The 15,639-nt window shown below is 35.9% G+C and overlaps 1 protein-coding gene and 1 pseudogene across 6 annotated transcripts in view; both read right to left on the bottom strand.

The window, feature by feature from the left end:
- Nucleotides 1–3,409: 3,409 nt before the first annotated feature.
- Nucleotides 3,410–4,305, bottom strand: LOC125468082 (annotated as a pseudogene).
- Nucleotides 4,306–5,773: 1,468 nt separating this feature from the next.
- LOC103966854 (23 kDa jasmonate-induced protein) overlaps nucleotides 5,774–15,639 on the bottom strand; it is a 33,512-nt gene continuing 23,646 nt past the window's right edge. The window contains exons 1-4 of one of the 6 annotated variants that reach the window (XM_048563904.1): nucleotides 7,263–7,412; nucleotides 7,021–7,092; nucleotides 6,489–6,986; nucleotides 5,774–6,305 (exon numbers count right to left, since the gene is read on the bottom strand). In XM_048563904.1, the coding sequence (XP_048419861.1) occupies nucleotides 6,120–6,305; nucleotides 6,489–6,953 (651 nt within the window). In that variant the 5' untranslated portion in view covers nucleotides 6,954–6,986; nucleotides 7,021–7,092; nucleotides 7,263–7,412 and the 3' untranslated portion in view covers nucleotides 5,774–6,119. Of the gene's footprint in view, nucleotides 6,306–6,488; nucleotides 7,093–7,262; nucleotides 7,413–15,639 lie in introns of those variants that run through there. The other 5 variants (XM_048563905.1, XM_048563906.1, XM_048563902.1 and 2 more) reach the window with 5 other exon arrangements.

The raw sequence follows: 15,639 nt of genomic DNA, 5'->3' as shown, positions 1-15,639 counted from the left end.
CATTTGTGTACGAATTGGAATTTGATTGGCGACTGATTGGGGTTTATTCGATGTTGTGCTTGAGATTTCCGTTCCAAAAAAAATCAGAATCAAATCAAATAAGATCAGATTACAATTATCAAATTTGATATTTCGGCATATCCGAAAATTTCAAAATCAGAGTAATCTTTGAAATTTCAGAACATAATTCATAAATCATATATTTTATAAGCTTTTGAATATTCTCTAACTTTTTTTTATGTATAAATTCAATTATTTTTTGGTATACTAATATGCTTATTTTTTTACTATATAAGTGTAGTTTGACATAAAAATATTGAAAAAAATGTATCCAAATTCCAAAACAAACAATAATTTACAAAAATTGATCAGAAAATATATAATTTGAGTAAATAATTGGAATGTTTTGGAATTTTTTTTTATCGGAATGAGTTTGGAACACTTCGTAACAAGTCGGATTGAAAATTCAGAATTCTTGGAATCTCTAAAATGCATTCCATTTTTCTGAAAAAAAATGTTTGGATTACTTACATTATACGAAACTATATAGGGGGCGTTTGTTTGCCCTCACTAAGTTGGACTGGACTGGACTGGACTAGCTATTAGTCTAATACTGTGTTTGTTCCATGCTGGGACTAACATTAATGAGACTAAAGGGGACTAGCATGGACAAAACCCTTCACTAAGAGGTCTTAGCGAGACCCCCCAATAACCATGGCACTACCTAAGACTATCCTCTCTTTCTTGTCCTCGTCATGCTCAACGACCACTCTCGACAGACTCCTCTTCATCTCCAGTCACCTAGATCAATCATTAACTTTCCGACTCTCCTTCAAATCCATTTCACAACCAACTTTCATACAAAATATACCAAATTGAAGCTGGGAGTGACAAGATTACGATTTTACCTGAATCGAGGCCAAAATGTGGTCGAATGTGGCTGGAAAATGGCCTGGAAGTCTCGGCCTGTTTAGGCTTCTTCAAATCCATGATAGATTCGAGCATTCAAAGCTAAGATCTCGGTCCAGGGATGGTGATGAATTTTTTGGCGGTGCTAACTTCATCCAATTTAACGAGGAAATGGTAGGAAAAAATGAAGAAAAAGATAAGATCATAATAAAATATTAATAATTTATATATTAAATAATATAATATTATAATTTGTTATTATCCAGCTTCTTAGTCCAATACTGCACCAAACGCTTCACTAAGTTAATCCAGTTTAGTCTAGTCTAAGCCAGTCCAGCTTAGTCCTTGAAGCTAATCTAGTCCGAGATAGTCCAGTGCAACAAACGCCCCCCTATAGTATAATGGTACAATGCATGCTAAGAGGCACAGAACAAGGGAACTCTCTTCAATTTCATGTTGCCTAAAAGCTTTCACTTGACTACTCATGGAAATTTGGAGTTGCACATTGCCACTTCATGGCAGATGCTCAAGTCTTTTTGGAATGCATCAACCATTACAAACTACACACTGGAAATTGAGTTCTTGTGGGAAAAGGATATCAAAGTTGTTCTATGGGGAGGCAATGCTACTTCTTTAATTTTTTTCAACTTTGGAATCTTGGCTTGTGGTAGAACACAATAAGAGGGGCTTTGAGCAATCGTGGCTTTCATTGACATTTTCTTGGGCTACATCAGAGGCTGTAGAGATATCTTTCTTGAACGAAATATTTCTTCAAGGGTCATAAAGGCTTGATCTTGAATGAAATGAAAACTTCATCAAGGGCCGTAGAGGCTTGATCTTGAAAGAAAATTTTGAAAATGGATAAATCGGCACATACTTATTGTGCGTATTGATTTTCCATAAATTGAAAAAAATACTTTTGGTGTATTTTGGATTTTTTCCTTGTGGGTGTAGGAAAAATGTTTTTTCCTTCCTTAAGTAAGAACCTCCTTCAATTTTGGTAATGAGGGTGATTTCATTCAAGGTGTTGGAAAGCTTTGGCGATTTCCTTCAAGGTGTTGGAAAGCTTTGGTGCTTGTCCTTGGATGGGTAGGATTTTCATTTTTTTTTTTTCTTTCCTTTCTCTTTCCCATGTCAAGGAGGTACTTTTTCCTTTTGGTTTGGGAAACTTGAAGGCTTATCCTTGCTTTGGAGGGATTGCCTTTTGTATTTTGGCAAGCAAAAGTACTTTCCTTTGATGTTTTGGAAATTTTAAAGCCCTTTCCTTATTTCTTTGTTGATTTTGTTGCAAAAACAACATGCTTTTTCCCTTGTGGCCGAAATCACCTTGCCATTTTTTGCTTAGAATTTGCTTCCTTTTTTTGGTTGGAATGTGCTTCCTTTTTTTGGTTGGAATGTACTTCCTTCTTTTGATTTTCCTATTGCTATTTGGTGTGTATTGTCCATATAGCAGTAGGAAGCAATTGACCCTTATTTATAGGACAATTGGATATTTTTTTTGTCACACAATTCCTTGTCGTGCACTGCCTTTTGATGCTACCGTGTGCTGCTGTTTGCTGATGTCGTGGGTTATTGCTTGGTGTTGTTGCAGTGCGTCATTTTTTACCGCGTAGTGCTATGCAATAGACTGCAACGAGGTTTTCTCGTTTAAAAGGGTGTGTATCTTGTACGTAGGGGAGTGTTTTTCAGTGAAACAGTCCACCTAAATGTTTTCAATTCACTAATGTTATAATTGTCCCCTACATATTTTACATGTGAGGATTGATAACCATGTGTGGTGGTGTGAGAGACTTACTAAAAAAATTGTGTAGTTTGGCATAGTTTACGTTTTTACTTTAGTTACGAAATTATAATTTAGCAACGTATCTTGACGGTAAACTTTTTCGATATGATAAAAGAATTTTAATGAAAGAACTTGAATTAAATTTCGGGAAGTGTCATTAGCACTCTAAAAATCTCATTCTACACTCCTCACAAGTGTACTTTTCTTTCCAAATATAGAAAGTTTGGAGTGTAAAATAAGATTTTTAAAATGCCAATAACAATTCCCTAAATTTTACCCTACGTGTTTAAGTGCATTTTCATTTTAAAAACTGATTTTCACTCTTTTCGATTTTTAGTCATCGAATTCAATAAAACAAACTTAATCAATGGCTATGATTAATTAGAAGGGTGTATGAAGCTAAAAATGGTGCGAAAGTCACTTTCCTTTCGTTTTTCCAAAACATCAACAATAATAACCAGCAGCGGACAAAAACCATAGGAAAATACATCAATGAGAGATTCTTGAATGTCACCGGTTGTGTCAAACGTCTCTTTAGCAATTACGTGACTCATGAAGAGATTCAACACCATACTGAAATTCCCTATCATTCACGTGGAACTCAAGTTAATATAAAAGGTTACATAACTTGGAACAACAATGAGAAATACAGTAACAGTCTCTGTCCATAATATTGCCTGTAAGTAGGTGATTTTTCAATTTACTGCAACAGGGAAGAACAATTCTAATCCAAAAACTTAATAAATGAATGATTGGTTACGAGACGGCGAATGGTTAGACTGACAGAAAACAATTGTGCCAAAGAATCAACATGAAGGAACCTATCACGAGCTCAGTTTTAATTTCGTTCTCCGCAACTCTCCGATGACCTTTGGTTGGGGATTATCCGGTCCTTTGTCTCGTTGTCCGGACGTAAAATACAGCCACCCATTCCAGAAACCAACTAGCGTGGTTTTAACCCGAAACGGAAGTTTCCCAAGAACTGACCACTTCTGCAATTATCGAAAATCAGAAATAAGAGTAGAAACAAACATTAGAGCCCAACCCCTTTGGACATAAGGAGCGCAGGGCTAATAGGTATCGCTACAAATTAGAAAAATTGCCAAGATTTCGATAACAAAAGAAACTTACGATCCGTTATCAGCTATAGCTCGTTTGTAGAAACATAGCGCCTGCATTTATATCAATTACTACATGCAAGCTACCATCCTATTTGCAAAAGTGGAGCAACTAAAAGAAAAAGGAAGAGGTAGTTGAACCGTTGAACACATGTAGTATAACCCTCCTCCATACCAACAATGACTGCCTTACAGTTGATTGGTTTTTTGTTCATTTGTGTATGTGTAAAACAATTAAGCATATATAGTCCATCGTATAATAGAATGAGGAGAACGGAAATACCAGTGTATTCAAGTTGAACTGGAATATTTCACCAACAAAGTTATCTTCTTAGTCACAGGGTGCTTCTCAGTTGTGCCTCCAATAATAACAATAGAGTTGTTGACAACAGCACAAGCAAATTCAAAACGGGAATCTGGCTTAGGCATAGGAGGTAACTCTTTCCACTTCATTTCGTCATCCATCATGTAAACATCACTATATACAACCTGAAACAATCAGAAATAACAAGATGAAACTTATATAAGAGGACAAGTCCAGATTTATCCTTTGGTTGATAGGATTTTGTTCTATGTTTGGGTATGGCTCTCTGAAGCTTCTTGTAAGTAATTGCGTGGTTCCTCGTAAATAGTGCATGGTTCCAACTGGGTGCGTAAAATAGGTGTTCGTGTTGAATATATGGTCCAGGCAAATCAGCAAAGGTTGCTGATGAAACTCCCCCAGGAGCAGTATCGTTTTTGTAATTGATGCACCCCTATAGGTAACATAAACAATGGTCAATATTCAGAGCTGAACAAGGATTGATTAGAACTTTAATTGTTATTGAATTGTTATTAAATTCACACATCTTCTCCTTGCTTTTCCTACATTTTCATGTGGAACCCGAAAAGCATTCCATTTCTCATGAACCGAATAATACGGGTCTCAATTCACATCAAGCATACATAAATCCGCAACAATGGGAGTGAATAAACTCGTCGAAATCCAAATCATAGTTTACAATTACCATCAACGAGCTTCAATAATCAACCAACTCTCACATCCAGAAACTAAAGCACCAATTCCTTTGCAGAACACTTACTACCAATCTAAACAATTCCGGGATGAAAACATTCGTACAAACCAAGCAGCACCACTGCCAACAGGCTTCAACGAGCAACTAATTAAACTAAAAAGGCAAACTTCCTCACAAATGATACAACACGAAGATCAAATTCACCCGAAAAATCCTAAACCAGCACGAAAAATTTCAACAAAACAACCAAACAAAAAAAAAATCCCGCATTTCACCACAATCCGAACAAAACCCTGATGAGAATTCACATACAAAAAAGAAGAATTCAACAACCAGAAAGCAAAACCAATACCTAGGTGGGGGGTTTCTTGGCTAGTCTTTTTGGGGGAGGGGATGATTTTGGGTTTTGAGATATCGACAGGAGGAGCCCAATTGTCGGCAATGTCGATATGGATGAAGCGAGGAGAGGAAGCCCAGAGCAAATCCGCAATCAGAGCAATCCCCAGCAGACCAACGCATATCAACAGCAGCAGCCGAGCGGATGTGTGCTTCGCGGAGGGCCTAGCCATCTCATATCAACGGAACCTGAGAGAGAGAGAGTCACCGCCAACGGAGGAGGGGTGGAGCTGCTGCTCGTACCGGCACCGATTAGTAATTGTTGCAGGGAGGCTGGAGCTACTTTTGCAATTATTGGTTTTCTCCGGGGTCAGAAAATTTACTTAGTTTTTCTAGGATTTTATAGTGAAAATCGGCATATCCACACAATTAGTCGATCTTAGTTAGGCGTTGACCTAGCCTCAAATTGATGTTTTTTTTCCTCTAAGAAAAAGCACTAACTTCAAATTATTTCATACTTTTCGGCAAATAATAAGATAATTACATGAAATTCATCTAAATTACGAAAAGAGAATTTCGAACATGGAAGCTCGATGCATGGACAAATGCTCTTAACCAACAAAGCTAAAGTTCACTTGCAACCTCAAATCAATGTTCACAAAGTATATTAATACACGAATATCTTATTGAAGAAGTTTATATTAGGTAGCCTCAACCAGTGTAATTTTGAACGAAAAGAACCATTGCTATCACGAATAATAACGCCACTACCCTGCAGAACCATCCTTCCAAGCACCATCGGCATTCACTTCAGCAAATTTCCCCCACTGCTCTGCTCCTGACAAGCGACAAGACAACCGCAACGAGGTCCAGATTCCTTGTAAGCAGCCAGACACCTGCCTAGCTAGCCTTCCAAGTTTCCAAAACGCAGAAACATATGACACCAAATGCATCAACTCAGACATCTTCCAAAGTGAGTGTTCCCTCAACTACTGCAAAAACAGCACTGTCAGTTGTGATGATTGACGTACATCCATTCCATGTATCCTCTTGGGACGAGCGAGTTGTATACAAGTGATTGTAGATTTCACTCCAATTTGCTCCATTGTCAAAGTGGTTAGTTCTGCGAACCTGCGTACAGACCTGCACACACATACGCATTGTACAAGAATGAGGATGAGCATGAGATAACCGCGCTCATACCTGATAAATCATTGTGAGAAGACTCAATCTCTACAAGTTTATTCATTGTAAGTAAATATGCCATGAGATATATCAAATGCGTTCAATTTCAAATATGTACATACAGATAAAATCACTACTTACCGTGTTGTCCCATTTAACCCTGTCCACCGGGTTGCTCCAAGACAGCATATAGTCGCAGTTGGTACCATCGGCGTTCTTGCCGCGATACACAACAGCGGAAGTAGAGCCAATACCACGACTGGGGTTTTTGACGGTCAGAAACGCAGCCCACTGGCCATTTCCAATCAGTGGTGGGTACTCTACGTCGAGGCCAAGCCAATCTTTCTGACCAACACATCTAACGGTGTCTCCTGTTGCATTGTAAATAAGGACGAGATTGGCGAGTTTTGTACCGGATTCGTCCTTCAAATGCTCGACGTGTGCTCGTGCCTTCACGTAGTCCTTTCCCCTGGCTTTTTGCATAACCATTGCCGCGCGTGCCCTTTCGATTCTTGTTATTTCCCCAGACTCAGATCTATACTCTGGCATACCCTCCAAAGTTGCGGTTGTGATGGGGTTGCCAAACACGTCTCTCACCATCTCCATCTCTCTCTCTCTCTCTCTCTCTCTCTCTCTCTCTCTCTCTCTCTCTCTCTCTCTCTCTCTCGCTCTCCCCCACCTCAAATTAGCATCTCAATTCCCCCATCTGAGCTGAATGGGGTTCTGAGGACATAAATCACAACTACTGGAAAAGACTAATCAATTCAGATACTTTAATTAAGGAATTCCAATCAGGGTATATATCCAACAGCAATTCTTTGGAAATTGAAACTGAAAATTAAACTTAATCTTAAATCAAATTATAACACCAACAGACATGAATTGAAATTGGAAATTAAACTAAACCCGTCATACCTATCTAGTTAAGCCTTCAATCTGGACAGTCGGTGCCGCTGTCAGCAGGATCATGGTTGCAGACGAGGGTTAGATTGTTGGGAGATTTGGGATTAAACTCTCTGTGGGCTGAAAGAAAGTCCTAACTAATCAGCAACTAATAAAACCGTTGAGCACGTACATTTGCTCTATTGGTGCTTATATTTAAGGCATATTTGTTGATTTGCCTACCGAATTTGTATGAAGCTGATAATTTTTCTTTGGAACTTTAATTTTGTTCGATTATCCCTTGAATTTTTATAATTAGTCAATTTCCCTATCGAACTTTGGTTTTAGCCGATTACCCCCTTATAATTAGCCAATTCTTCTCTTGACGCTAGATTTTAAAAAGTTTCGTCTAATTTTCCATCCATTTTGATCACGCAAACAACACATGACAACTGTATGAGGGTAAAAAGAATGAAAAATTGGATGGATGGAAATTGAATGAAAATTTTTAAAATCTAACATTAGGGGGAATTGGCTATTTATAAAATTTTAGGGAGGTAACCTGCCAAAGTTCAAGTTCACGGGGGGAAATTGGCTAATTACAAAAGTTTAGGTGGTAATTGGCTAAAATTAAAGTTCAGAGAGGAAAATTAGCAACTCTATACAAGTTCGAGAGGCAAACCGAAAAATACCTCTATATTAAAACAATCACATATAATTCATGTGTGTATATTTATTCGCATCAGATTAGATCAATGTTGATTGATGTCTGAATTTATTTATAATCATATTAATGAATTCGGTAACTATTTGAATAATTAGATCGAATCAGATTTTTATCAAATTTAATTTAAGACATGAAAAAGATTAAAATTATTACAGTCCTAATTTAGTTAAAAATATGATTGTGTAAATCTTAGGAATCTTTATTGGGATTCTGAAATTGGTAACAGGTGGAATATCATATATATAAAAATTATAATCCACTGGACTGACTAGTCAAGGCCGCTAGTCACCTAAGAAAGATTTGCTAGTCGATAAATCTGAGATTCAAATACCAATTTCAATGCCCAAAAAACTATCCTAGTCAGTAAGGCTATAGATCGTTGCAAGTTATTAATGTGTCAAGTGAGCATGACAGTGAGCACATACCATTTAAATGTTCAACAAATATATGTACCATGTATGTGTATGTGGGATGTGTGACACAATAAACATAACTTGAACATACGATATTTTTGGCTGGAAAACCCACCTCTGGGTTAAAAAAACCAGGGACTCTCCTCTGAGTCCAATCTACTAGTGTAAACAAAGGTTCATACAAAGACCACACAAGCTCAATTCCTAGATCCCTATCTATGGAGCAGCTTTACTACCTTTGTGTAGCCTTGCCTTACACGAGATAGACTCCTACGGTCTTCACGAAGTGGCAACTCCTCTTAAGCTCATCACCTTGTGGCACCGAGACCAACACGATCAATTATATGATATGATTTTATGATATGCACATGAAATCTGGATTCAAATAACCAGTCAGATTCTCTAGTCAAACAGTTGAAGGAAGAATCTAACTTGAATCCAAAGGCTTGGTCTAAAAACAAATTTAAAGCTTAAAACCAGACCAAGACATAAATGTAAAACCTTAAAATAATGCAACCCGGCAATACCTCAAGATCCTCATGACCGGACAGCACTGGACATTGGATTTTGATCCAACGGCTACAATTATTATAACTTTAGTGGGACCCCTCTGTTTGTAGTCGTAATCCAACGGTCCATGTTGTTTGGCCAGAAGGATCCCGAGGCATTGCCTCAAAGAGGATCCAATTCCAATTGTGAGAACCCCTATGTTTTTTAAAAATAAATATATACTATTATTTTCTAGTTTTGACTTAGGGTTTCCACGTGATATACTATAACTAGTATTTCAAATGTACTTATACTTAGCCAATAAGTTTATAGTCTATTTACGTATATATTGATCATACCGAAGTTTGATTACATGCTGTTCACTCAGCATTTTAGCTTAGCATAAGGTGCTAGTAGGAGGGAGAATGGTGGAGTTGTCTCTAGCTAGGTGGTGGCATTCTCATCTATTTATTTTTTAAGGTTAAGGTGGCATTATTTAGAGCTCCCAAGTGCTCCATGAATACTCTATTGTTGCTGACTAGTTATAGCTAGTAGTAGGAGCTATATTGCATTAACTAGGATTAGATATCTTCGAACCAATCTTACTTTACTTGCCACCACATCCACCAATGAGATGCTTTTAAATTGTTGATTTCTACTACTATAAATAGGAGCCTCGCTCCATTGTTTTTGGAAGGAGAGGCGGTATGCAGCATGTGGGCTCTCGTAGGAGAGAAAGATAGAGATAGCATGCAATGCATGCATTACGTAGAGATTGGTGTGTGTATGTGTGTATCTATACACACATACATATGTTGTGTGTGTATATATTTATATATATGTAAAAGAGAGAGAGAGAGAGAGAGAGAGAGAGAGAGAAGACAAATAGAAGGAAGAGATTAAGAAATCACATAGAATCAGAGAGAAGGGTGCTGAAATATTCATATTTATCTTCCTGCTTAGGATGTTAGCCTGCACCAGGGAATTGATCACAATGGTGGTGCACTCTTGTAATAGAGAGTTGGTGCAATGCTTTGGAGTCCAGGTAAGGGAAATAAGGCAAATCTATACGGAAATTGATTTTATTAAATTTTGTGTAGTGATAATATTCTTGATCATTTTTGTTGATTAATGTGGTTGAATATTAATTGGCTAATTGCTTCAGTTAAGTGTTTACTTGTTATTGGTTATGGAATTATTGCTAAAATGTTATTCGTTGAGAATATACTATGATACATGTGGAAGATAAATTGATATTATTTGTACATCATTCATGTTGAAGTGGTGGGAATTTCAGTATTCAGATTGGAAGTATGGAAATGAGGGTAATTGGAAAGGATCTTTTGTGTAGTTGATCTATTCATTGTGAAACCAGTTCCAGGTGAGCCCGATGTGCACAATAGAATAAGATATCGACAGGAATTGTCGATGTGGGTGATTTGGGCTGGAGATCAATGAATTAGATAAGATGACTAGCAAAAAGGGGTTTATGAACTTGGGATCTCATATGGGGGTTAGTTTCAATAATATTACATTCGAACCACCTTTGCAGGAGTAAAATGCATGGTATGGGACGTGCAGGTTCGCGTGTTTTATTTTATAAATTAACGGGGGTAACTGAAGAGGTTGCATGGCATTTATATATCGTTATAATTGCTGTTTTGATATTTGGCTATATGATTTCATGACACTTAATTTAATATTGTCAATTTACTATGGTAAGGTTATGTCCCTACTGAGCTGTTGAAGCTCACCCCTCTATTGTTATGTAGGTTTACGAACTAGACATTCAAGAGGGTACGCAAGATGAGATCAGATTAAATTGGAGTAGAGAAAGTTTACTCATTTATTTACCGTAGGTTGTAAAGAATTCTTGATTTGTTTAAGAATCATGAATTATTTTAATAAGAGGAGTTTATTTTCCAACCCGTGTCAAGTTCCTTTTATTTATTTAATTTTTGACTCACGTTTCGGATTCGGGTTCGAGTTTTTATGACCGACTCTGAGTCCGGGGCGTGATACTAATATAAAATGATTGGGTGTTTAAAGCATGAGGATTGTTTGGCAATTAGGGTTACATAAATGGAGAAGATGCAAGCTTAAAGCCTTTAAGGCAACTCTCTTTCTCTCTCTCTATAAAAACTGAGGTCTAAATCCCTAAGAACAATCTGAAACCCTAGAAGTAAATATACTCAAGGAAATCGAATTTACCATTCTGAAAGTATCTGGAAGAAACTACCTAAAGTAAGTTCAAGAGTAATGGCTTAATAATGATTAAAGGGGGCACTATTGGGATCGAAAATGAACATTGGGTCCAACCACAACCCAATTCTCTCAAATAAGCTCACTTCTTAGTGGGCATTTAATTTTAACTAACACATTTTGGACAGTAACCGCCCAATATATGAAAAGTACTTTTGACGTGGCGGTTTTGGGTGGCAAATCCACCAGTCCACACTGGAAGAGTTATTTTGCATGAAAAAGCACTTTTTAGTGGCAAAACCCATAGATTTGAAGGAAACAAGGATCGATTACCAAGTGGAGACTCATCTTCTACCAACAATCACATTAGCCACATGGCTAAAAAGGAATATATCAAGCTTGAGAGCTTAATTCGCAAGGAAGAAAACTCCTATAAAGGTAACATGAGAATAAGAAGAAAGGACATTCAACTCAACACTCAGAAAGACTTCTTAAAAGCTCTGTCACATCTTCACAGTCCTTTTGTAGTTCAGACATTAGATTTATAATTTTAGCTTTGCTACTTTCCCTTTGTAGTATCGATTTCCTTACTTTCACTTTCCTTTCTCAAGTTTGTACACTATGAGTGCAACAAGTTTACCTGCCAAGCAGGAAGCAGCTAACCTTGCCCGAATAGGTTGAAACTTTGTTCTAATACGTATATTTGTTGATTACTTTTCTAGCTATTGTCTTTTCATACAATATATTGTTGCTTTCACTAACACTATGAATTCTTGCAAGCTTTTTACCTATAATATCTTTTTGATATTCACATCCCTTTACTTTTTGTCTTATTCTTTCCATTAACAATAATGAATTAATTGGCACCATTGTTGGGTATAACAATGTTTTGACATTCAACATAAATCAAAAGTCCATGTTTTCAAGGCATAGAAGAACTTATTATCGATTTAACCCTTTCCTTAACAACCTTTTGATCAAGAGGTTCAGTTAATTTGTGGCGCAAGTAAATGACGCATAAACACTTAAATCAATTTACAATCTGTTGGTTACAATCAACAGTTGCACTTGACACTCAAGTAACTTTGCAAGAGAGCCTAAGAACCTAACAAAGGCTTTACTAAGGCACCCTTCAAAATTAACACGAGGGTTCACCATTCACGCAAGGAGAGTTGTGCGAAGATCTTATACACCGAATACGTACCAATTGTGAGTAAAGACCAAAGCAAAATCATATCGTATAATAGACTGCTCCACTATAAAAATCAACCCTTTTAATTTGAATGAACACTTTATTTTGGAGCTAGTGTTTTGCATTATGGTTAATCGCCTATGAGAATTCTGGCAACGGGTTAGGAAGTGGGAATTGCAAAGAGTAGGGATGTGCATAAGGAAGAAGCAAGGTCAAGAATGTATTAATAAAAAATTAAATATCACCCTCCTTTTGAGTGAGAAATAAACTTTAGAATTTAAGTTAAAATCAGATTAGCTCAAACATAACACCTGGATTCTTTTCTTGGGAATGAGTTTGTTCTTTCACTTGTAAATAACGTATCGTTGTCATAGAATATTCATAATCAGAACCGTTCAATTCTTTCGCTTTTAATACAAATTTTGTGAGTTCAGCGGCCTAAAATAGTCTTAACATATACTTTTAAGATATAGTCTTTGACATAGATTTAAAAATCATATGCATAAAATGGTCTTAAGATATAGTCTTTGAATAATCTAGGAACTAGGAATATTCATGAATCTGTTCTACGTTTACCAAATAAATTAAGACCTTCGCATTTTTTTCTTTTTCGCATAAAAATAATCTTAAGATACAGTCTTTGAATAATCAAGGTTCCGCTGTCTTGCCTATGTTTTTAACAAACTTAACATATAAGAGTTGCTATGCCTCTCTCTTTCTTATATAATTTTAAATATTTTTGCTTAGAAAACACTTTTATTAGAAGCACACCGAAAAAACATTTTATAAAAATGTAAGTACTTCGTACAAACAAATTTGACGTGCTTATTAGGAAATTTTTAAATTGCTTTTACCTCATTAACACTTTTTAAATTGTCTCTGTCAAATATAGTAAAACTGTATATTAATTACTTAAATTCACTGCTAGATAGACCCTACATAGAAAAAGACTTTGGCAATTTTATTTTATTTCTCCTATTGCCAGGCAGTCAGATCCAATAATAAAATATGCCGTCATGCATATGCCCTTGTACCTTTTTTTTATTTTTTTATGTAAGTAAGAAATTAAATTAAACACGAAACCCCTTGACCTAATTATGCACTAATAACTACCGAATAGAAAATGACCTTGGCAATTTTATTTTATTTTTCTTATTGGTACGCAGTCAGATCCAGTAATGAAATATGCTGTCATGCATGTGGCCCTTGTAGGAGATTAAATTAAATACAAAAACCTCGTAGAGCAACCAGAACAACAATTATCAAAGTGTAAGGCATGTGGACTTTGTCGGCTTAAGAATACCATGGCCAATTGCATTTTTATACAGGGGCAAGCAAGTTCTTGGAATGGGTGGGTTAGCCTTCGTCTCCGTTAGAGATTACTTCCTATAAAGACTAGTCTTTCAATAAGAGAAAACTTACATTGAAAGAGATTATTGCTTCTATACCATTTCGTTTTAATAATGCAATTTCAACAAAAGCAAAAGAAAACAAGAAATATATAAAAGGAGATAGAAGTCTAGGTATTTCTTAAGAAAAAAGAATTTTTTACAGTTGGCTTAGTTGATACAAATGATAGTCAACTCACTAGTTATATGTAAATATATCTCCACATTAGACAGTGTACCATGATCATTTTCAATAAGTTGACATTAGCATTCGCATGATTAACAGGATGATTCATTTTCTTAAATTACCAACATTTAAATTGTAAGAATCAATCTAAAATAGTCGCATAAAATGTCACTAGTCAAATTTATGATAAGAGATCAACAAAGCAACATAAAAGCATATATAAATATATTATAATCTAAATTATTCTAGACCACTAACAATAATATTATTATAATATACAAACAGAAAAGCATAAGAAGCCTTTCGTTTGGCTTCAGAAAAGCAACAGGAGGCGTATCCCAGTTACTAGATGCATAAGAAGCCATTCTTTTTGTTAATAATGTTGATGCATATTAGTATAATATGCAAACAGAAAAGCATAAGAAGCCTTTCTTTTTCTTTTTGTTAACAGTGTGATTATCCTCTTATTATAGTTTGAAATGTATCCGAAAAGTAGGATACTCATATTTCAACAATAAGATACGCGTATCCCATCAGTCAACAACGCATATGTTGACTCGAATACGTATTGATCGTATATTTGTACGTATCTCCTCACGTATATGTATCTCTGCGTATCAAATACGGGATACGTTGGTCTTCCCCCGTGTCCATGCATCATGAAACAGATGTGGACCAACACAGAGAGAAAAGACTTAAATTTACAGCAAGATGAAAGCTTTTTCAAATTTGAGGGCACAACTGTTTAGCAATGTCCACTATATATGCTTGAGTTCTTCCTTTTTTTTTTTTTTTTGTGTGTTGCATGCAACTTTGTATAAATAGTTTTAGAAGATGTATTTAAATGCATGATGATTTGATGTTCAAATAATTTAGTATTCGGAACCGTAAACCGACAAGAATCGAGTCAGAACTGGTGTAGACCAAATCGTCCAGTTCTAGTAATAAATTTAAGTGGAACCGAACCGTTGATATTTTAAGATTCCAATTTCGATTTAGGGGTAGAACCACACCGAACTGTACCATGCCCACTCTTAGGGCGTGTTTACGTGTTCGTAATCGGAATCAAAAGTAGGAGTGTGATTCCGATTACAGGTTATTCTTGTGTTTACTAAAACTTGAAGGAATCAAAATGGATGGGGTCTACTTAGGCCTGGCAAACGGGTCGTGTCTGTCGTGTTCGTGTCGTTTTCGTGTAACACCTGTTATCTTAACGGGTCGTGTCGTGTCACACCCGTTATCTTAACGGGTCCTTAACAGGTCGTGTCACTTTACCCAACGGGTAAAGTGACCCGACCCGTTATGACCCGTTAAGAAAAAAATATATTTTTTTACAATTTGCACATACCACACATTGCGACATAAATATTACTTGAAAACATTAAAACATTTCTCGTTCAAGTACTATATCTACACTCGAAAATGAAAGCCTAATAAAAAAAATAATACATACACTACTAATCTATTACAAATATTAAATGTGCAAGGATAAAGAGTTTTTGTTTTTAAGATTGTAAGTCTTTCTTAAAAGTTTACACCTCCATTTACAAAATCTTCAATTTACATCGAACATCATGAAATTATATTGGAACTTTGGCTTGATCTATTGCCTTCAAGAGTTATGTTGAAGATGTTTTCAGTAAGATTTTCCACGTCAGAACTCTCTTCTGCATAAACTAAGTATAGAAAAAGCAAACATTAAAAATCATTCAATTATGAAATTATTATAGTTTTTACTTTTTAGGGATATAAAATTATTAAATTAATGTATATAATTATTAATATGATAGTTGATTCATACTTTTATTAAGT

This window comes from the organism of the source record quoted next, unplaced genomic scaffold (genome assembly GCF_019419815.1).
Source record: "Pyrus x bretschneideri cultivar Hongxiangsu unplaced genomic scaffold, Pyrus_bretschneideri_v1 Contig37, whole genome shotgun sequence".
Taxonomy (NCBI): Eukaryota; Viridiplantae; Streptophyta; class Magnoliopsida; order Rosales; family Rosaceae; genus Pyrus; species Pyrus x bretschneideri.
Note: the sequence above shows the minus strand (reverse complement) of the source record. Positions and strands in the feature narration are given on the sequence as shown.